Consider the following 26,759-nt stretch of genomic DNA (forward strand, 5'->3'; position numbering starts at 1 on the left):
AATAATGTACTTTTTAATCAATACATTTTTCATGACACCCAAAAAAGTACTGATTACATTTTGACAGGAAAATGGTCAAATTCACAAACTTATCAGGAGAACATCCCTGGTCATCCCTACTACCTCTGATCTGGAGGACTCATTAAACACAAATTATTCATCTGTAAATAGCAATTCCTTTTACTTTTGATACTTAAGTATATTTAAAACCAAATACTTTTAGACTTTTACTCAAGTAGTATTTTACTGGGTGACTTTCACTTTTACTTGAGTAATTTTATATTATGGTATCTTTACTATTACTGATGTATGACAACTGATGAATTTTCCTACCACTGCCAGTGTCAGACAACAATGGCAGCGAACATTGACAGAGAAACCATTCTCTAACCTGGTACTGGAACCTTCAACCTTTTCAATTGTCATCACTGTAAAGCAGGGATCGTTGGATGGTCAGGGGCCCGGAATGTAATTACAAATTATTTGTAGACTGCAAATTGAACACAAAAAAGCCCAAACAGATATAATATTTGACAAAAAAAATGTTTTTATTTGAAACCTTGCTTACATTTGTATACAATTACAAATATGTCTTTATTATGCGTGGGAATAGTCAATTGAAGCTGATTTGCTGGTGTTTTTACGTTTATGTCCACTAATAATAATAATAATAATAACAAAAGTGAAAGCATAAGTTCACTTCATTAAGCAAAGACATATTGACCAGAGTTAATATAGGTAGAAAGGTGGACTTTGGATTCAAGAGTCCTCTTGGTCATATATGTAAAACTATTAGTTCTTCTAGACATTTTGCTGCAAAGCCTTTATTAAAAGGCATGTAGCCCCGTTCTATTTCTCCGTGAGATAAGAATGCTTCTGTGGCTTTGTTAATGAAGTAAACACAGAAAAAAAAGGAAACATCCCTTTTTCAGGACCCTGTCTTTCAAAGATGATATGAACAAATCCAAAAGACTTCACAGATCTTCATTGTAAAGGGTTTAAACACTGTTTCCCATGCTTGTTCAATGAACCACAAACAATTAATGAACATGCACCTGTCGTTAAGACACTAACAGTTAACAGACGGTAGGCAATTAAGGTCACAGTTATGAAAACTTAGGACACTAAAGAGGCCTTTCTACTGCCTCTGAAAAACACCAAAAGAAAGATGCCTGGGGTCCCTGCTCATCTGTGTGAATATGCCTTAGGCATGCTGCAAGGAGGCATGAGGACTGCAGATGTGGCCAGGGCAATAAATTGCAATGTCCTTCCTGTGAGACGCCTAAGACAGCGCTACAGGGAGACAGGACGGACAGCTGATCGCCCTCGCAGTGGCAGACCACGTGTAACAACACCTGCACAGGATCGGTACATCCGAACATCACACCTGCGGGACAGGTACAGGATGGCAACAACAACTGCCCGAGTTACACCAGGAACGTACAATACCTCCATCAGTGCTCAGACTGTCCGCAATAGGCTGAGAGAGGCTGGACTGAGGGCTTGTAGGCCTGTTGTCCTCACCAGACATCACCAGCAACAACGTCGCCTATGGGCACAAATCCACCATCGCTGGACCAGATAGGACTGGCAAAAAGTGCTCTTCACTGACGAGTCGCGGTTTTGTCTCACCAGGGGTGATGGTCAGATTCGCGTTTGTCGTCGAAGGAATGAGCGTTACATCGAGGCCTGTACTCTGGAGCGGGATCAATTTGGAGGTGGAGGGTCCGTCATGGTCTGGGGCGGTGTGTCACAGCATCATCCGACTGAGCTTGTTGTCATTGCAGGCTATCTCAATGCTGTGCATTACAGGGAAGACATCCTCCTCCCTCATGTGGTACCCTTCCTGCAGGCTCATCCTGACATGACCCTCCAGCATGACAATGCCACCAGCCATACTGCTCGTTCTGTGCGTGATTTCCTGCAAGACAGGAACTGGCAGGTGCCCTGGTGGAAGAGTGGGGTAACATCTCAAAGCAAGAACTGTCAAATCTGGTGCAGTCCATGAGGAGGAGATGCACTGCAGTACTTAATGCAGCTGGTGGCCACACCAGATACTGACTGTTACTTTTGATTTTGACCCCCTCTTTGTTCAGGGACACATTATTCAATTTCTGTTAGTCAGATGTCTGTGGAACTTGTTCAGTTTATGTCTCAGTTGTTGAATCTTGTTATGTTTATACAAATATCTACACATGATAAGTTTGCTGAAAATAAACGCTGCTGACAGTGAGAGGACGTTTATTGCTGAGTTTAGATCTCCACTGCATGGCTGTCTGTAGAATTACTGACTGTATCCAGTGTGTCAATACACACACATTCTCAATAATCCAGATACGTGTGTGTGTGTGTGTGTGTGTGTGTGTGTGTGTGTGCGCGTGTGCGTGTGTGTGTGCGCGTGTGCGTGTGTGTGTGCGCGTGTGCGTGCGCGTGTGTGTGCGCGCGTGTGTGTGTGTGTGTGTCACTGCTCCCCTCATGTTGTGTTTGGAGAGCCCCCTCAGACAAACAGATGTAATTGAGACGAGGTACATCAGAGTAACACAGGCCTCCTTAGGATGACCGTCTAATTAATGAAAAAAAAAAAATGAATCTAGCCTTCGGCAAATAACGGAGCTTGAGACCGCTGTCTCCCAGGGCAACGAGGTCGTACATGACAGGAATGTCAACATGAAGATAAGACGCAGGTTAAAGCATCGAACAACATGGAAGACAGATTTATGGTGGGAAATGAAATATCAGTGGTGTGCTCAGTGCAGTAGACATGAAGATTACTACGGACAACGTGGAAGAATAAATTATAAATTCAAAAGAAATGTCGCAGATGTTGCAGATGTATCAATACACTAAAGTGCTCAGTGGAGCAGAGACAAAGGTTTGTATGGAAAAACACAGTATGCGGTGAAAATAGACTGAGGTCCAGGATTAATGATCACTGATCTGGACTTTGTTCCAGTGGGCTCCTTTTCTTTTCTCAAGGTGAAGAAACAAGCTTTCTATGGCAGTCTGTGGGAGTAGACAGACACTCTTAAAGAGAGTTTGTAGAGGGATTGGGAGGGCTACTTTAGAGTCAGGTGAGAAAGAAAGAGAGAAGGTTAGAGGGTAGGAGAGAAGGGTAGAGGGTAGGGGAGAAGGGTAGAGGGTAGGGGAGAAGGGTAGAGGGTAGGAGAGAAGGGTAGAGGGTAGGAGAGAAGGGTAGAGGGTAGGAGAGAAGGGTAGAGGGTAGGAGAGAAGGGTAGAGGAAAGGAGAGAGGGGTAGAGGAAAGGAGAGAAGGGTAGAGGGTAGGAGAGAAGGGTAGAGGGTAGGAGAGAAGGGTAGAGGGTAGGAGAGAAGGGTAGAGGGTAGGAGAGAAGGGTAGAGGAAAGGAGAGAGGGGTAGAGGAAAGGAGAGAAGGGTAGAGGGTAGGAGAGAAGGGTAGAGGGTAGGAGAGAAGGGTAGAGGGTAGGAGAGAAGGGTAAAGGAAAGGAGAGAAGGGTAGAGGGTAGGAGAGAAGGGTAGAGGGTACGAGAGAAGGGTAGAGGGTAGGAGAGAAGGGTAGAGGGTAGGAGAGAAGGGTAGAGGAAAGGAGAGAAGGGTAAATGAAAGGAGAGAAGGGTAGAGGGTAGGAGAGAAGGGTAGAGGAAAGGAGAGAAGGGTAAATGAAAGGAGAGAAGGGTAGAGGGTAGGAGAGAAGGGTAGAGGGTAGGAGAGAAGGGTAAAGGAAAGGAGAGAAGGGTAGAGGAAAGGAGAGAAGGGTAGAGGAAAGGAGAGTTAAGGGAGAAGGGAGGGAGAGAAGGGTAAAGTAAAGGAGAGGGAGGAGGGAAGGAGAGAAAAGAGAAGGGGAGGTGGGGGAGAAAGAAAGATTGGACATAGAGATAGCGTTAGAGAGAAAGAGGGAAAGAAGGAGGGAGAGAAGGGAGGGAGAGGAGAGAGAAAACGGGGTCAGGATGAAGAGGGACATGTCACTGGCATGGAAAATCTCTAACATGGGCAGGATTTCCCAATGGAAAAGCACTCGTGACGAAGCTTGGCTGGGGTGTGTGGGTGTGCGTGTCGTCAGCGCCCGCACAACGGTGTGTGTGTGTGTGCGTGCGCATGCTTAATCTGTGTGTGTGTGTGTAATGTGTACCAGTGGGTCAGGGATCAAAGTTGTAAGGACACTTAGTAGAACTCAGTCCTAAAAGGCGCACGGTCGGGACAAAGGGGGTTAGACTCGGGATCTGCTCACTTCAACTCTACCACCCCCTGACACACACACACACCACACGTACACTCATAACCCTGTCCACCAAAGCCAAATCCCATTTTAGACTGTTCAGTCTGGGAATCGAAGAGATTATAGTTGTAGTCTTGTCTCAGATCTTAATGCTTAACCTGAATCTCTCTCTCTCTGTCTCTCTCTCAAACTCTCTCTCTCTCTCTCTCTCTCTCTCTATCCCTTTCAGATGAACATGCTGATCGGTATTGTGGTCTTCAACAAGCTCATGTCTCGAGATGGCATCTCTGACAAGTCTAAAAAGCAGAGAGCTGGGTAGGTAGACTCGACTTAGCGCTGTAGAACCAGAACTGTCTGCCTGTCTGTCTCACGCTAACATACATCATGCATGGACCATCCATTAGGTCTGTTGTGGTGACAGTATTACCAATTTGGTTTTCCAAATGAAGCCCTGGGTAGCTGCAGAGGAACAGGGCTGGAGAGCCCCTGGCATATAGAGTTTGGGTGGAATATCACCTGTCCCGCAGCGAGACCTCCTCAAACAGTGGTTGATGCATGGCGTGAATTAAGTGTTGTTATATTTATTTCTCAGCGGTTCATATTAAGTACAGCTCCGCTGTAAAAACGAAGTAGTCTACCAGGCATCATTGAAAAATGGACTGGTGGGAAAGAGCACAGCCTCCATGTCTTTTTCCCCTCCCTGATTTTACATATGACCACTTGATGAGAGAACAGCTGCGCAGCCTGAGGGAAGGAACATTTAAACAAGCTTTTTTTTTTTACTCCTTTCTCAAATCAATAGGCTATAGTCACATCATGCAGCCCATGTACGTTTTCATTTCTAAGACATTAACGTTTGTATCATTCACAACTAAAGTTACCAAACAACTCTAAATCTAGCATATAGGACCCGTTTCAAATGATCACTTTTATCTCAACATGGCCACCTCATAAGCGTTCTCGCTCTGAAACGAGAAAAACATATTTTCTATTTCATTGAGTTAAGTTAAAAGCATATCTTCAAATCAAATCAAATATTATTTGACACATGCGCCGAATACAACAGGTGTAGTAGACCTTACCGTGAAATGCTTTCTCACAAGCCCTTAACCAACAATGCAGTTCAAGAAATAGAGTTAAGAAAATATTTACTAAATTAACTAATGTAAAAAATCAAATCAAAGTAACACAAGAAAATTACATAACAATAACGAAGCTACAGTATATACAGGGGGTACCAGTACCGAGTCAATGTGCAGAGGTACAAGTTAGTCAAGGTAATTTGTACATGTAGGTAGGGGTAAAGTGACTATGCAAAGATATTAAACAGAGAGTAGCAGCAGTGTAAAAACAAAGGGGGGGAGGGCTCAATGTAAATAGTCTGGGGGCCATTTGATTCATTGTTCAGGAGTCTTATGGCTTGGGGGTAGAAGCTTTTTAAAAGCCTTTTGGTCCTAGTCTTGGCACTCCGGTACTGCTTGCCTTGCGGTAGCAGAGAGAACAGTCTATGACTTGGGTGACTGGAGTCTTTGACAATTTTTTGGGCCTTCCTCTGACACCACCTGGTATAGAGGTCCTGGATGGCAGGAAGCTTGGCCCCAGTGATGTACTTGGCCGTACGCACTACCCTATGTAGCGCAATACGGTCAGGTGGTGATGCAACCAATGCTCTCGATGGTGCAGCTGTAGAACTTTCTGAGGATCTGGAGACCCATGCCAAATCTTTTCAGTCTCCTGCTGGGAAAAATATGTTGTTGTGCCCTCTTCACGACTGTATTGGTGTATTTGGACCATGATAGTTTGTTGGTGATGTGGACACCAAAGAACTTGAAACTCTCTACCTGCTCCACTTCAGCCTCTCTCCACTTCAGCCACTCTCCACTTCAGGCTCGTCAATGAGAATGACGTTCGGCTCCCCCTTTTTCCTGTAATCCATGATCATCTCCTTTGTCACAACAACAGACACCATTCATGGACCACCTACTCACAGCAACAGACACCATTCATTGACCATCTACGCACAGCAACAGACACCATTCATGGACCACCTACTCACAGCAACAGACACCATTCATGGACCATCTACTCACAGCAACAGACACCATTCATGGACCACCTACTCACAGCAACAGACACCATTCATGGACCACCTACTCACAGCAACAGACACCATTCATGGACCATCTACTCTCAACAACAGACACCATTCATTGACCATCTACTCACAGCAACAGACACCATTCATGCACCACCTACTCTCAACAACAGACACCATTCATGGACCATCTACTCACAACAACAGACACCATTCATGGACCATCTACTCACAACAACAGACACCATTCATGGACCACCTACTCTCAACAACAGACACCATTCATGGACCATCTACTCACAACAACAGACACCATTCATGGACCATCTACTCACAGCAACAGACACCATTCATGGACCACCTACTCACAACAACAGACACCATTCATGGACCATCTACTCACAACAACAGACACCATTCATGGACCATCTACTCTCAACAACAGACAACATTCATGGACCACCTACTCACAGCAACATACACCATTCATGGACCATCTACTCTCAACAACAGACACCACTCTTGGACCATCTACTCACAACAACAGACACCATTCATGGACCATCTACTCACAACAACAGACACCATTCATGGACCATCTACTCACAACAACAGACACCATTCATGGACCATCTACTGACAACAACAGACAACATTCATGGACCACCTAGTCATAGCAACAGACACCATTCATGGGCCACCTACTCACAACAACAGACACCATTGATGGACCACCTACTCACAGCAACAGACACCATTCATGGACCATCTACTCTCAACAACAGACACCAATCTTGGACCACCTACTCACAGCAACAGACACCATTCATGGACCATCTACTCACAGCAACAGACACCATTCATGGACCATCTACTCACAACAACAGACACCATTCATGGACCACCTACTCACAGCAACAGACACCATTCATGGACCACCTACTCACAGCAACAGACACCATTCATGGACAACCTACTCACAACAACAGACACCATTCATGGACCACCTACACACAGCAACAGACACCATTCATGGACCATCTACTCACAACAACTGACACCATTCATGGACCATCTACCCACAACAACAGACACCATTCATGGACCATCTACTCACAACAACAGACACCATTCATGGACCATCTACTCACAACAACAGACACCATTCATGGACAAACTACTCACAACAACAGACACCATTCATGGACCATCTACTCACAACAACAGACACCATTCATGGACCACCTACTCACAACAACAGACACCATTCATGGACCATCTACTCACAACAACAGACACCATTCATGGACCATCTACTCACAACAACAGACACCATTCATGGACCATCTAGTCACAACAACAGACACCATTCATGGACCAACTACTCACAACAACAGACACCATTCATGGACCATCTACTCACAGCAACAGACACCATTCATGGACCATCTACTCACAACAACAGACACCATTCATGGACCACCTACTCACAACAACAGACACCATTCATGGACCACCTACTCACAACAACAGACACCATTCATGGACCAACTACTCACAACAACAGACACCATTCATGGACCATCTACTCTCAACAACAGACACCATTCATGGACCATCTACTCACAACAACAGACACCATTCATGGACCATCTACTCACAACAACAGACACCATTCATGGACCAACTACTCACAACAACAGACACCATTCATGGACCACCTACTCACAGCAACAGACACCATTCATGGACCATCTACTCTCAACAACAGACACCATTCATGGACCATCTACTCACAACAACAGACACCATTCATGGACCATCTACTCACAACAACAGACACCATTCATGGACCATCTACTCACAACAACAGACACCATTCATGGACCAACTACTCACAACAACAGACACCATTCATGGACCATCTACTCACAACAACAGACACCATTCATGGACCACCTACTCACAACAACAGACACCATTCATGGACCACCTACTCACAACAACAGACACCATTCATGGACCATCTACTCACAACAACAGACACCGTTCATGGACCATCTACTCACAACAACAGACACCATTCATGGACCATCTACTCACAACAACAGACACCATTCATGGACCAACTACTCACAACAACAGACACCATTCATGGACCATCTACTCACAGCAACAGACACCATTCATGGACCACCTACTCACAACAACAGACACCATTCATGGACCACCTACTCACAGCAACAGACACCATTCATGGACCATCTACTCACAACAACAGACACCATTCATGGACCATCTACTCACAACAACAGACACCATTCATGGACCATCTACTCACAACAACAGACACCATTCATGGACCATCTACTCAAAACAACAGACACCATTCATGGACCAACTACTCACAACAACAGACACCATTCATGGACCACCTACTCACAGCAACAGACACCATTCATGGACCATCTACTCACAACAACAGACACCATTCATGGACCACCTACTCACAACAACAGACACCATTCATGGACCAACTACTCACAACAACAGACACCATTCATGGACCATCTACTCTCAACAACAGACACCATTCATGGACCATCTACTCACAACAACAGACACCATTCATGGACCATCTACTCACAACAACAGACACCATTCATGGACCAACTACTCACAACAACAGACACCATTCATGGACCACCTACTCACAGCAACAGACACCATTCATGGACCATCTACTATCAACAACAGACACCATTCATGGACGATCTACTCACAACAACAGACACCATTCATGGACCATCTACTCACAACAACAGACACCATTCATGGACCATCTACTCACAACAACAGACACCATTCATGGACGATCTACTCACAACAACAGACACCATTCATGGACCATCTACTCACAACAACAGACACCATTCATGGACCACCTACTCACAACAACAGACACCATTCATGGACCATCTACTCACAACAACAGACACCATTCATGGACCACCTACTCTCAACAACAGACACCATTCATGGACCATATACTCACAGCAACAGACACCATTCATGGACCATCTACTCACAACAACAGACACCATTCATGGACAACCTACTCACAACAACAGACACCATTCATGGACCACCTACTCACAACAACAGACACCATTCATGGACCATCTACTCACAACAACAGACACCATTCATGGACCATCTACTCACAACAACAGACACCATTCATGGACCATCTACTCACAGCAACAGACACCATTCATGGACCATCTACTCACAACAACAGACACCATTCATGGACCATCTACTCACAACAACAGACACCATTCATGGACCATCTACTCACAGCAACAGACACCATTCATGGACCATCTACTCTCAACAACAGACACCATTCATGGACCATCTACTCTCAACAACAGACACCATTCATGGACCACCTACTCTCAACAACAGACACCATTCATGGACCATCTACTCACAACAACAGACACCATTCATGGACCATCTACTCACAGCAACAGACACCATTCATGGACCATCTACTCACAACAACAGACACCATTCATGGACCACCTACTCTCAACAACAGACACCATTCATGGACCACCTACTCTCAACAACAGACACCATTCATGGACCATCTACTCACAACAACAGACACCATTCATGGACCACCTACTCTCAACAACAGACACCATTCATGGACCACCTACTCACAGCAACAGACACCATTCATGGACCATCTACTCACAACAACAGACACCATTCATGGACCATCTACTCTCAACAACAGACACCATTCATGGACCACCTACTCACAACAACAGACACCATTGATGGACCATCTACTCACAACAACAGACACCATTCATGGACCACCTACTCACAACAACAGACACCATTCATGGACCAGCTACTCACAGCAACAGACACCATTCATGGACCATCTACTCACAACAACAGACACCATTCATGGACCACCTACTCACAGCAACAGACACCATTCATGGACCACCTACTCACAACAACAGACACCATTCATGGACCACCTACTCACAGCAACAGACACCATTCATGGACCATCTACTCACAACAACAGACACCATTCATGGACCATCTACTCACAACAACAGACACCATTCATGGACCATCTACTCACAACAACAGACACCATTCATGGACCATCTACTCACAACAACAGACACCATTCATGGACCAACTACTCACAACAACAGACACCATTCATGGACCATCTACTCACAGCAACAGACACCATTCATGGACCATCTACTCACAACAACAGACACCATTCATGGACCAACTACTCACAACAACAGACACCATTCATGGACCATCTACTCACAACAACAGACACCATTCATGGACCACCTACTCACAGCAACAGACACCATTCATGGACCATCTACTCTCAACAACAGACACCATTCATGGACCATCTACTCACAACAACAGACACCATTCATGGACCACCTACTCACAGCAACAGACACCATTCATGGACCATCTACTCTCAACAACAGACACCATTCATGGACCATCTACTCACAACAACAGACACCATTCATGGACCATCTACTCACAGCAACAGACACCATTCATGGACCATCTACTCACAACAACAGACACCATTCATGGACCACCTACTCTCAACAACAGACACCATTCATGGACCACCTACTCTCAACAACAGACACCATTCATGGACCATCTACTCTCAACAACAGACACCATTCATGGACCATCTACTCTCAACAACAGACACCATTCATGGACCACCTACTCTCAACAACAGACACCATTCATGGACCATCTACTCACAACAACAGACACCATTCATGGACCATCTACTCACAGCAACAGACACCATTCATGGACCATCTACTCACAACAACAGACACCATTCATGGACCACCTACTCTCAACAACAGACACCATTCATGGACCACCTACTCTCAACAACAGACACCATTCATGGACCATCTACTCACAACAACAGACACCATTCATGGACCACCTACTCTCAACAAGAGACACCATTCATGGACCACCTACTCACAGCAACAGACACCATTCATGGACCATCTACTCACAACAACAGACACCATTCATGGACCATCTACTCTCAACAACAGACACCATTCATGGACCACCTACTCACAACAACAGACACCATTGATGGACCATCTACTCACAACAACAGACACCATTCATGGACCACCTACTCACAACAACAGACACCATTCATGGACCAGCTACTCACAGCAACAGACACCATTCATGGACCATCTACTCACAACAACAGACACCATTCATGGACCACCTACTCACAACAACAGACACCATTCATGGACCATCTACTCACAACAACAGACACCATTCATGGACCATCTACTCACAGCAACAGACACCATTCATGGACCATCTACTCACAGCAACAGACACCATTCATGGACCATCTACTCACAACAACAGACACCATTCATGGACCATCTACTCTCAACAACAGACACCATTCATGGACCATCTACTCACAACAACAGACACCATTCATGGACCACCTACTCACAACAACAGACACCATTCATGGACCATCTACTCACAGCAACAGACACCATTCATGGACCATCTACTCACAACAACAGACACCATTCATGTACCACCTACTCACAACAACAGACACCATTCATGGACCACCTACTCACAGCAACAGACACCATTCATGGACCATCTACTCACAACAACAGACACCATTCATGGACCATCTACTCACAGCAACAGACACCATTCATGGACCAACTACTCACAACAACAGACACCATTCATGGACCATCTACTCACAACAACAGACACCATTCATGGGCCATCTACTCACAGCAACAGACACCATTCATGGACCATCTACTCACAACAACAGACACCATTCATGGACCATCTACTCACAGCAACAGACACCATTCATGGACCAACTACTCACAACAACAGACACCATTCATGGACCAACTACTCACAACAACAGACACCATTCATGGACCACCTACTCACAGCAACAGACACCATTCATGGACCATCTACTCACAACAACAGACACCATTCATGGACCACCTACTCACAGCAACAGACACCATTCATGGACCATCTACTCACAACAACAGACACCATTCATGGACCATCTACTCACAGCAACAGACACCATTCATGGACCAACTACTCACAACAACAGACACCATTCATGGACCATCTACTCACAACAACAGACACCATTCATGGACCATCTACTCACAACAACAGACACCATTCATGGACCAACTACTCACAACAACAGACACCATTCGTGGACCATCTACTCACAAGAACAGACACCATTCATGGACCAACTACTCACAACAACAGACACCATTCATGGACCATCTACTCACAGCAACAGACACCATTCATGGACCATCTACTCACAACAACAGACACCATTCATGGACCATCTACTCACAACAACAGACACCATTAATGGACCATCTACTCACAACAACAGACACCATTCATGGACCATCTACTCACAACAACAGACACCATTCATGGACCATCTACTCACAACAACAGACACCATTCATGGTCCATATACTCACAACAACAGACACCATTCATGGACCAACTACTCACAACAACAGACACCATTCATGGACCATCTACTCACAACAACAGACACCATTCATGGACCATCTACTCACAGCAACAGACACCATTCATGGACCATCTACTCACAACAACAGACACCATTCATGGACCATCTACTCACAACAACAGACACCATTCATGGACCATCTACTGACAACAACAGACACCATTCATGGACCATCTACTCTCAACAACAGACACCATTCATGGACCATCTACTCTCAACAACACACACCATTCATGGACCACCTACTCTCAACAACAGACACCATTCATGGACCAACTACTCACAACAACAGACACCATTCATGGACCATCTACTCACAGCAAAAGACACCATTCATGGACCATCTACTCACAACAACAGACACCATTCATGGACCATCTACTCACAACAACAGACACCATTCCTGGACCATCTACTGACAACAACAGACACCATTCATGGACCATCTACTCTCAACAACAGACACCATTCATGGACCATCTACTCACAACAACAGACACAATTCATGGACCACCTACTCTCAACAATAGACACCATTCATGGACCATCTACTCTCAACAACAGACACCATTCATGGACCACCTACTCACAACAACAGACACCATTCATGGACCATCTACTCACAGCAACAGACACCATTCATGGACCATCTACTCACAACAACAGACACCATTCATGTACCACCTACTCACAACAACAGACACCATTCATGGACCACCTACTCACAGCAACAGACACCATTCATGGACCATCTACTCACAACAACAGACACCATTCATGGACCATCTACTCACAGCAACAGACACCATTCATGGACCAACTACTCACAACAACAGACACCATTCATGGACCATCTACTCACAACAACAGACACCATTCATGGGCCATCTACTCACAGCAACAGACACCATTCATGGACCATCTACTCACAACAACAGACACCATTCATGGACCATCTACTCACAGCAACAGACACCATTCATGGACCAACTACTCACAACAACAGACACCATTCATGGACCAACTACTCACAACAACAGACACCATTCATGGACCACCTACTCACAGCAACAGACACCATTCATGGACCATCTACTCACAACAACAGACACCATTCATGGACCACCTACTCACAGCAACAGACACCATTCATGGACCATCTACTCACAACAACAGACACCATTCATGGACCATCTACTCACAGCAACAGACACCATTCATGGACCAACTACTCACAACAACAGACACCATTCATGGACCATCTACTCACAACAACAGACACCATTCATGGACCATCTACTCACAACAACAGACACCATTCATGGACCAACTACTCACAACAACAGACACCATTCGTGGACCATCTACTCACAAGAACAGACACCATTCATGGACCAACTACTCACAACAACAGACACCATTCATGGACCATCTACTCACAGCAACAGACACCATTCATGGACCATCTACTCACAACAACAGACACCATTCATGGACCATCTACTCACAACAACAGACACCATTAATGGACCATCTACTCACAACAACAGACACCATTCATGGACCATCTACTCACAACAACAGACACCATTCATGGACCATCTACTCACAACAACAGACACCATTCATGGACCATATACTCACAACAACAGACACCATTCATGGACCAACTACTCACAACAACAGACACCATTCATGGACCATCTACTCACAACAACAGACACCATTCATGGACCATCTACTCACAGCAACAGACACCATTCATGGACCATCTACTCACAACAACAGACACCATTCATGGACCATCTACTCACAACAACAGACACCATTCATGAACCATCTACTGACAACAACAGACACCATTCATGGACCATCTACTCTCAACAACAGACACCATTCATGGACCATCTACTCTCAACAACACACACCATTCATGGACCACCTACTCTCAACAACAGACACCATTCATGGACCAACTACTCACAACAACAGACACCATTCATGGACCATCTACTCACAGCAAAAGACACCATTCATGGACCATCTACTCACAACAACAGACACCATTCATGGACCATCTACTCACAACAACAGACACCATTCCTGGACCATCTACTGACAACAACAGACACCATTCATGGACCATCTACTCTCAACAACAGACACCATTCATGGACCATCTACTCACAACAACAGACACAATTCATGGACCACCTACTCTCAACAATAGACACCATTCATGGACCATCTACTCTCAACAACAGACACCATTCATGGACCACCTACTCACAACAACAGACACCATTCATGGACCATCTACTCACAGCAACAGACACCATTCATGGACCATCTACTCACAACAACAGACACCATTCATGTACCACCTACTCACAACAACAGACACCATTCATGGACCACCTACTCACAGCAACAGACACCATTCATGGACCATCTACTCACAACAACAGACACCATTCATGGACCATCTACTCACAGCAACAGACACCATTCATGGACCAACTACTCACAACAACAGACACCATTCATGGACCATCTACTCACAACAACAGACACCATTCATGGGCCATCTACTCACAGCAACAGACACCATTCATGGACCATCTACTCACAACAACAGACACCATTCATGGACCATCTACTCACAGCAACAGACACCATTCATGGACCAACTACTCACAACAACAGACACCATTCATGGACCAACTACTCACAACAACAGACACCATTCATGGACCACCTACTCACAGCAACAGACACCATTCATGGACCATCTACTCACAACAACAGACACCATTCATGGACCACCTACTCACAGCAACAGACACCATTCATGGACCATCTACTCACAACAACAGACACCATTCATGGACCATCTACTCACAGCAACAGACACCATTCATGGACCAACTACTCACAACAACAGACACCATTCATGGACCATCTACTCACAACAACAGACACCATTCATGGACCATCTACTCACAACAACAGACACCATTCATGGACCAACTACTCACAACAACAGACACCATTCGTGGACCATCTACTCACAAGAACAGACACCATTCATGGACCAACTACTCACAACAACAGACACCATTCATGGACCATCTACTCACAGCAACAGACACCATTCATGGACCATCTACTCACAACAACAGACACCATTCATGGACCATCTACTCACAACAACAGACACCATTAATGGACCATCTACTCACAACAACAGACACCATTCATGGACCATCTACTCACAACAACAGACACCATTCATGGACCATCTACTCACAACAACAGACACCATTCATGGACCATATACTCACAACAACAGACACCATTCATGGACCAACTACTCACAACAACAGACACCATTCATGGACCATCTACTCACAACAACAGACACCATTCATGGACCATCTACTCACAGCAACAGACACCATTCATGGACCATCTACTCACAACAACAGACACCATTCATGGACCATCTACTCACAACAACAGACACCATTCATGAACCATCTACTGACAACAACAGACACCATTCATGGACCATCTACTCTCAACAACAGACACCATTCATGGACCATCTACTCTGAACAACACACACCATTCATGGACCACCTACTCTCAACAACAGACACCATTCATGGACCAACTACTCACAACAACAGACACCATTCATGGACCATCTACTCACAGCAAAAGACACCATTCATGGACCATCTACTCACAACAACAGACACCATTCATGGACCATCTACTCACAACAACAGACACCATTCATGGACCATCTACTGACAACAACAGACACCATTCATGGACCATCTACTCTCAACAACAGACACCATTCATGGACCATCTACTCACAACAACAGACACAATTCATGGACCACCTACTCTCAACAATAGACACCATTCATGGACCATCTACTCTCAACAACAGACACCATTCATGGACCATCTACTCTCAACAACAGACACCATTCATTGACCATCTACTCACAGCAACAGACACCATTCATGCACCACCTACTCTCAACAACAGACACCATTCATGGACCATCTACTCTCAACAACAGACACCATTCATGGACCATCTACTCTCAACAACAGACACCATTCATGGACCATCTACTCACAACAACAGACACAATTCATGGACCACCTACTCTCAACAATAGACACCATTCATGGACCATCTACTCTCAACAACAGACACCATTCATGGACCATCTACTCTCAACAACAGACACCATTCATTGACCATCTACTCACAGCAACAGACACCATTCATGCACCACCTACTCTCAACAACAGACACCATTCATGGACCATCTACTCTCAACAACAGACACCATTCATGGACCATCTACTCACAACAACAGACACCATTCATGGACCATCTACTCACAACAACAGACACCATTCATGGACCATCTACTCACAACAACAGACACCATTCATGGACCACCTACTCACAGCAACAGACACCATTCATGGACCACCTACTCACAGCAACAGACACCATTCATGGACCATCTACTCACAACAACAGACACCATTCATGGACCACCTACTCACAACAACAGACACCATTCATGGACCATCTACTCACAACAGACACCATTCATGGCCCATCTACTCACAACAACAGACACCATTCATGGACCATCTACTCACAACAACAGACACCATTCATGGACCAACTACTCACAACAACAGACACCATTCATGGACCATCTACTCACAACAGACACCATTCATGGACCATCTACTCTCAACAACAGACACCATTCATGGACCACCTACTCACAACAACAGACACCATTCATGGACCACCTACTCACAACAACAGACACCATTCATGGACCATCTACTCACAACAGACACCATTCATGGACCATCTACTCTCAACAACAGACACCATTCATGGACCACCTACTCACAACAACAGACACCATTCATGGACCACCTACTCACAGCAACAGACACCATTCATGGACCACCTACTCACAACAACAGACACCATTCATCGACCACCTACTCACAACAACAGACACCATTCATGGACCATCTACTCTCAACAACAGACACCATTCATGGACCATCTACTCTCAACAACAGACACCATTCATGGACCATCTACTCACAACAACAGACACCATTCATGGACCACCTACTCACAACAACAGACACCATTCATGGACCACCTACTCACAACAACAGACACCATTCATGGACCATCTACTCACAACAACAGACACCATTCATGGACCATCTACTCACAACAACAGACCCCATTCATGGCCCATCTACTCACAACAACAGACACCATTCATGGACCACCTACTCACAACAACAGACACCATTCATGGACCACCTACTCACAACAACAGACACCATTCATGGACCACCTACTCACAACAACAGACACCATTCATGGACCACCTACTCACAACAACAGACACCATTCATGGACCATCTACTCACAACAACATACACCATTCATGGACCATCTACTCTCAACAACAGACACCATTCATGGACCACCTACTCACAGCAACAGACACCATTCATGGACCACCTACTCACAGCAACAGACACCATTCATGGACCACCTACTCACAACAACAGACACCATTCATGGACCACCTACTCACAACAACAGACACCATTCATGGACCACCTACTCACAACAACAGACACCATTCATGGACCATCTACTCACAACAACAGACACCATTCATGGACCATCTACTCACAACAACAGACACCATTCATGGACCATCTACTCACAACAACAGACACCATTCATGGACCATCTACTCACAACAACAGACACCATTCATGGACCATCTACTCACAACAACAGACACCATTCATGGACCACCTACTCACAACAACAGACACCATTCATGGACCATCTACTCACAACAGACACCATTCATGGACCATCTACTCTCAACAACAGACACCATTCATGGACCACCTACTCACAACAACAGACACCATTCATGGACCACCTACTCACAGCAACAGACACCATTCATGGACCACCTACTCACAACAACAGACACCATTCATCGACCACCTACTCACAACAACAGACACCATTCATGGACCATCTACTCTCAACAACAGACACCATTCATAGACCATCTACTCTCAACAACAGACACCATTCATGGACCATCTACTCACAACAACAGACACCATTCATGGACCACCTACTGACAACAACAGACACCATTCATGGACCACCTACTCACAACAACAGACACCATTCATGGACCATCTACTCACAACAACAGACACCATTCATGGACCATCTACTCACAACAACAGACCCCATTCATGGCCCATCTACTCACAACAACAGACACCATTCATGGACCATCTACTCACAACAACAGACACCATTCATGGACCAACTACTCACAACAACAGACACCATTCATGGACCATCTACTCACAACAGACACCATTCATGGACCATCTACTCTCAACAACAGACACCATTCATGGACCACCTACTCACAACAACAGACACCATTCATGGACCACCTACTCACAGCAACAGACACCATTCATGGACCACCTACTCACAACAACAGACACCATTCATCGACCACCTACTCACAACAACAGACACCATTCATGGACCATCTACTCTCAACAACAGACACCATTCATGGACCATCTACTCTCAACAACAGACACCATTCATGGACCATCTACTCACAACAACAGACACCATTCATGGACCACCTACTCACAACAACAGACACCATTCATGGACCACCTACTCACAACAACAGACACCATTCATGGACCATCTACTCACAACAACAGACACCATTCATGGACCATCTACTCACAACAACATACACCATTCATGGACCATCTACTCTCAACAACAGACACCATTCATGGACCATCTACTCACAACAACAGACACCATTCATGGACCACCTACTCACAACAACAGACACCATTCATGGACCATCTACTCACAACAACAGACACCATTCATGGACCATCTACTCTCAACAACAGACACCATTCATGGACCATCTACTCTCAACAACAGACACCATTCATGGACCACCTACTCACAGCAACAGACACCATTAATGGACCATCTACTCACAGCAACAGACACCATTAATGGACCATCTACTCTCAACAACAGACACCATTCATGGACCATCTACTCACAACAACAGACACCATTAATGGACCATCTACTCTCAACAACAGACACCATTAATGGACCATCTACTCACAACAACAGACACCATTAATGGACCATCTACTTAAAACATTTGTTTTGTTTTTTCATTATTTTTTGTTTTGTTTTTATTTCACCTTTATTTAACTAGGCAACTCAGTATAGAACAAATTCTTATTATACGATGACGGCCTACCCCGGCCAAACCCTCCTCTGACCCGGGTGACGCAGGGCCAATTGTGTGCCGCCCTATGGGACCACCGATCATGGCCGGTGGTGATACAGCCCGGGAATGAACCAGGGTCTGTAGTGACGCCTCTAGCACTGAGATGCAGTGCCTTAGACCGCTGCTCCACTCTGGAGCAAAATTATGTGGTTGTTCCAGCCATGGTTGTTCTAGTGATTCTATGTCTATGGATTCAGGCTGTTTACACTTAGAAGAGATCTGATGGAGAAAGAGGAGTCTCACAAAGAAGCAGACACACAAAGAGAGACACACGTACGCTTGTATGCCTTGAACTCTCTTTCAAATAACCCTGAACACACACAAACACCGATAGGCAACAGCTGTATCTATTTAATTCTCCACATATGTTAATGAGCGAGTGAAGAGGCTTTTTACAACAGGAGCAGACGACCCTTCATGACCTTTTATTGGAACTAGACCGAGGCCTTGTGTTCCACTGTACAAACACTCCCACACATGTTTCCATTTACCATGCATTGTAGAGACTCAAACGTCAAGAGGTGTCAACATCAATGGCATAAATTCCACTCTGTCTACTTAGAGGCATTGAATGAAGATAGATCTGGTAGCTACTGTTGAACTATCTTCCGGAATGAAATGATTGACAAAGGATTCTGATAATGTTTAGGGATTTATAATATGTAGAGAATTTAGAAATAGACTGAGGTCATGCTCCACGCATAGCGTTTCCATCTGATTCATTAACAGAATGTGCACACACACACACACACACCGATACACACCGATACACACCCACAGTACAGTAGAGAGGTTTCTTCTGTTCCCTGGTCTGTAATTACATCAGCAGTGATTTTCCATTGGTATTCATCCAAAGATTCATCCAAAGATTCATCCAAAGATTCATCCAAATGAGCACGGTTACATGCAGTCAAATTAATTGAATAGTTTATGATTAAAACGTCTAAAAGATTTACAAGAAGAATGATTTCCCTAATAATTCTGTTGACATGGAAACATCTGAAATCAGGCTACCTGATGGGACTTCACCTAAATGCAGAAAATTGGCAACGAATATAAACGTTCTACCATAGCAGCCATGTTATTACTGTGAGGCCTATTTGATTCTGAGTTCAGACACATATAGAGTTTAATGTACTTTTTATTTTGCTCACTTCACTCATGTAATCAGATGGAGGCTTGAACATGTTTATGTCCTAATAATCTTAATAATTCTAAAGATCAGAAGATTGGCTGTTTTTATTGGCGAGTGCTTACTTCCATTTTGACCTTACTCTGATTAGCAGAGTAAATTGTTTACTCGGCCTGATACCATAATCAGTTTAATATCAAATTATTAGTGCACATGTAAACATACTCAATGTGCTCCCAGCCAAATCCATGCTTTCATTCCCCTGCAAATGTATTTGATCTCTCTCTTCTCTCTCTTCCCTCCATGGTCCTGTGATGACATGATCACTCACAAACATGCACGTCAACATGCAATCAATCCCTCCCCCTTGCAAATACTGCCCCTATTGTGGAGTAGGCTTCTACGTAAATGGGCTTCAATGGGCTTCAGAAACAGAGATTGACAGACAGACAGACAGACAGACAGACAGACAGACAGACAGACACACACACACACATTCCGTCCATGTTGTCATTAGTGTTAGTGCAATTTTATGAAGCTGTAGGGATGTGGATGGCACTAAGGCAATGAGCTGTGCTGGGGGGCTAATGTAGCATAGCCACGCTACGCACTACCCCATCATTCTGCGCTGAGCAGTACACACACACACACACACACACACACACACACACACACACACACACACACACACACACACACACACACACACACACACACACAGCAGCAGTAGCAAGCCTCACTTTAACAGTCTAGTGGTGCTCTCTCCATGTCTAAACTCAGTAGCTTCGTTGGTTGCTTCTGATGAGAGGACAAGTACTCTGGGAGTCAATAAAGCACACACACACACAGCGATATCAATAAAAACACTTACTTCAATGTGCACACCGCTTTCAACACACATATAGAGCATTCAACACTCTGCCTTAATATCACACCCTAACACACCCACAAGCCCTAGCTGTGACATGACTACTCTCTCCTGGTTCTTGCAGGCATCACTGATCTCTGAGGCTTATGGGAAATGACCTAATGAGAGCCCAGACTGGCCAAACGAAGAAGAGTTGAACAGACTATCTGGACTGTCCCAAACATACGCACACTAACACATCATCACTAACAGTTTGTACACTGAAAACATATACACACACACACGCACACACACGCACACACACACACACACACACACACACACACACACACACACACACACACACACACACACACACACACACACACACACACACACACACACACACACACACACACACACTGTGGGAGAGAGACAGTTGGTCCTGGCAGTGCCCGTCATGTTTAGTAATCCGTGTTAGCCAGACACATTATTATCCTGCTTTAAGATTATTCAGCATCCTCTTCTCCCTTTCTTTGTTCACTTTCTCTCGCTGCTCCCTCATTGTTTCTCTCTCTCTTCCTCTATCTCTCTTCCTCTCTCTCTCTCTCTTCCTCTCTCCCTCTTCCTCTCTCTCTCTTCCTCTCTCTCTCTTCCTCAATCTCTCTTCCTCTCTCTCTTCCTCTCTCCCTCTTCCTCTCTCTCTTCCTCTCTCTCTCTTCCTCTCTCCCTCTTCCTCTCTCCCTCTTCCTCTCTCCCTCTTCCTCTCTCCTTCTTCCTCTATCCTTCTTCCTCTCTCCCTCTTCCTCTCTCTCTTCCTCTCTCTCTCTTCCTCTCGCTTCCTCTCCCCCTCTCTCGCTTCCTCTCTCTCTTTTTCCTCCCTCACTCTTCATCTCTCTCTCTTCCTCTCTCTCTCTTCCTCTCTCTCTCTCCCTCGCTCCCTCTTCCTCTCTCATTATTCCTCCCTCTTCCTTCCTCTCTATTTCTTCCTCTCTCCCTCTTCCTCTCTCTCTCTCTTCCTCTCTAACTCTTCCTCTCTCCCTCTTCATCTCTCCCTCTTCCTCTCTCTCTCTCTTCCTCTCTCTCTCTTCCTCTCTCCCTCTTCCTCTCTCCCTCTTCCTCTCTCCCTCTTCCTCTCTCTCTCTTCCTCTCTCTCTTCCTCCCTCCCTCTTCCTCCCTCTCTCTTCCTCTCTCTCTCTTCCTCTCTCATTATTCCTCCCTCTCTCCCTCTTCCTCTCTCTCTCTTCCTCTCTCCTTCTTCCTCTCTCTCTCTTCCTCTCGCATAATTCTTCCTCTCTGTCTCTTCCTCTCTCCCGCTTCCTCTCTCCTTCTTCCTCTCTCTCTCTTCCTCTCTCTCTCTTCCTCTCTCCTTCTTCCTCTCTCCTTATTCCTCTCTCCCTCTTCCTCGCTATTTCTTCCTCTTTCTCTTCCTCTCTCCCTCTTCCTCTCTCCTTCTTCTTCTATCCTTCTTCCTCTCTCTCTCTTCCTCTCTCTCTCTTCCTCTCGCTTCCTCTCCCCCTCTCTCTCTTCCTCTCTCTCTCTTCCTCCCTCACTCTTCATCTCTCTCTCTTCCTCTCTCTCTCTTCCTCTCTCTCTCTCCCTCTCTCCCTCTTCCTCTCTCATTATTCCTCCCTCTCTCCCTATTCCTCTCTCCCTCTTCCTCTCTCCTTCTTCCTCTCTATTTCTTCATCTCTCCCTCTTCCTCTCTCTCTCTCTTCCTCTCTCCCTCTTCCTCTCTCCCTCTTCATCTCTCTCTCTTCCTCTCTCCCTCTCCCTCTCTCTCTTCCTCCCTCTCTCTTACTCTCTCGTTATTCCTCCCTCTCTCCCTGTTGCTCTCTCTCTCTTCCTCTCTCGTTATTCCTCCCTCTCTCCCTCTTCCTCTCTCTCTCTTCCTCTCGCCTTGTTCCTCTCTCTCTCTTCCTCTCTGTCTCTTCCTCTCTCTCTCTTCCTCTCTCTCTCTTCCTCTCTCTCTCTTCCTCTCTCCCTCTTCCTCTCTCTCTTCCTTCCTCCCTCTTCCTCTCTCTCTCTTCCTCTATCCCTCTTCCTCTTTCCTTCTTCCTCTCTCTCTTTTCCTCTCTCGTTACTCCTCCCTCTCTCCCTCTTCCTCTCTCTCTCTTCCTCTCGCCTTCTTCCTCTCTCTCTCTTCCTCTCGCCTTCTTCCTCTCTCTCTCTTCCTCTCTCCCTCTTCCTCTCTCCCTCTTCCTCTCTCCCTCTTCCTCTCTCTCTCTTCCTCTCTCTCTCTTCCTCCCTCTCTCTTCCTCTCTCCCTCTTCCTCCCTCTCTCTTCCTCTCTCTCTCTTCCTCTCTCGTTATTCTTCCCTCTCTCCCTCTTCCTCTCTCTCTCTCTTCCTCTCTCCTTCTTCCTCTCTCTCTCTTCCTCTCGCATAATTCTTCCTCTCTGTCTCTTCCCCTCTCCCTCTTCCTCTCTCCTTCTTCCTCTCTCTCTCTTCCTCTCTCCCTCTTCCTCTCTCCTTCTTCCTCTCGCCTTCTTCCTCTCTCTCTCTTCCTCTCGCCTTCTTCCTCTCTCTCTCTTCCTCTCTCCCTCTTCCTCTCTCCCTCTTCCTCTCTCCCTCTTCCTCTCTCCCTCTTCCTCTTCCTCTCTCTCTCTTCCTCTCTCTCTCTTCCTCCCTCTCTCTTCCTCTCTCCCTCTTCCTCCCTCTCTCTTCCTCTCTTTCTCTTCCTCTCTCGTTATTCCTCCCTCTCTCCCTCTTTCTCTCTCTCTCTTCATCTCTCCTCTTCCTCTCTCTCTCTTCCTCTCGCATAATTCTTCCTCTCTGTCTCTTCCTCTCTCCTTCTTCCTCTCTCTCTCTTCCTCTCTCGTTATTCCTCCCTCTCTCCCTCTTCCTCTCGCTCTCTTCCTCTCGCCTTCTTCCTCTCTCTCTCTTCCTCTCGCCTTCTTCTTCTCTCTCTCTTCCTCTCTCCCTCTTCCTCTCTCCCTCTTCCTCTCTCCCTCTTCCTCTCTCTCTCTTCCTCTCTCTCTCTTCCTCCCTCTCTCTTCCTCTCTCCCTCTTCCTCCCTCTCTCTTCCTCTCTCTCTCTTCCTCTCTCGTTATTCTTCCCTCTCTCCCTCTTCCTCTCTCTCTCTCTTCCTCTCTCCTTCTTCCTCTCTCTCTCTTCCTCTCGCATAATTCTTCCTCTCTGTCTCTTCCCCTCTCCCTCTTCCTCTCTCCTTCTTCCTCTCTCTCTCTTCCTCTCTCCCTCTTCCTCTCTCCTTCTTCCTCTCGCCTTCTTCCTCTCTCTCTCTTCCTCTCGCCTTCTTCCTCTCTCTCTCTTCCTCTCTCCCTCTTCCTCTCTCCCTCTTCCTCTCTCCCTCTTCCTCTTCCTCTCTCTCTCTTCCTCTCTCTCTCTTCCTCCCTCTCTCTTCCTCTCTCCCTCTTCCTCCCTCTCTCTTCCTCTCTTTCTCTTCCTCTCTCGTTATTCCTCCCTCTCTCCCTCTTTCTCTCTCTCTCTTCATCTCTCCTTCTTCCTCTCTCTCTCTTCCTCTCGCATAATTCTTCCTCTCTGTCTCTTCCTCTCTCCTTCTTCCTCTCTCTCTCTTCCTCTCTCCCTCTTCCTCCCTCTCTCTTCCTCTCTCTCTCTTCCTCTCTCGTTATTCTTCCCTCTCTCCCTCTTCCTCTCTCTCTCTCTTCCTCTCTCTCTCTTCCTCTATCTCTCTTCCTCTCGCATAATTCTTCCTCTCTGTCTCTTCCCCTCTCCCTCTTCCTCTCTCCTTCTTCCTCTCTCTCTCTTCCTCTCTCCCTCTTCCTCTCTCCTTCTTCCTCTCGCCTTCTTCCTCTCTCTCTCTTCCTCTCGCCTTCTTCCTCTCTCCCTCTTCCTCTCTCCTTATTCCTCTCTCCCTCTTCCTCTCTCTTTCTTCCTCTTTCTCTTCCTCTCTCCCTCTTCCTCTCTTTCTTCCTCTCTCTTCCTCTCTCTCTCTTCCTCTCTTCTCTTCCTCTCTCCCTCTTCCTCGCTTCCTCTTCCTCTCTTATTCTTCCTCTCTCTCTTCCTCTCTCCCTCTTCCTCTCTCTCTCTTCCTTTTTCCCTCTTCCTCTCTCTCTATCTTCCTCTCTCTCTCTTCCTCTCTCTCTTCCTCCCTCTCTCTTCCTCCGTCCCTCTTCCTCCCTCTCTCTTCCTCTCTCCCTCTTCCTCTCTCCCTCTTCCTCTCTCTCTCTTCCTCTCTCTCTCTTCCTCTCTCTCTCTTCCTCTCTCTCTTCCTCTTTCCCTCTTCCTCCCTCTCTCTTCCTCTCTCCCTCTTCCTCTCTCTCTCTTCCTCCCTCTCTCTTCCTCTCTCCCTCTTCCTCCCTCTCTCTTCCTCTCTCCCT

General features: G+C 45.8%; 1 protein-coding gene across 1 annotated transcript in view; it reads left to right on the forward strand.

The window, feature by feature from the left end:
- Positions 1–26,759, forward strand: part of LOC110487938 (adhesion G protein-coupled receptor B2-like) — a 201,777-nt gene that overhangs the window by 92,352 nt on the left and 82,666 nt on the right. Inside the window, exon 15 of the mRNA XM_090227428.1 lies at positions 4,423–4,508. Within this exon, the coding sequence (XP_090083554.1) occupies positions 4,423–4,508 (86 nt within the window). The remainder of the gene's footprint in view (positions 1–4,422; positions 4,509–26,759) is intronic.

Source organism: Oncorhynchus mykiss, chromosome 30 (assembly GCF_057628025.1).
Source record: "Oncorhynchus mykiss isolate SJ-2025 chromosome 30, ASM5762802v1, whole genome shotgun sequence".
Lineage (NCBI taxonomy): Eukaryota > Metazoa > Chordata > Actinopteri > Salmoniformes > Salmonidae > Oncorhynchus > Oncorhynchus mykiss.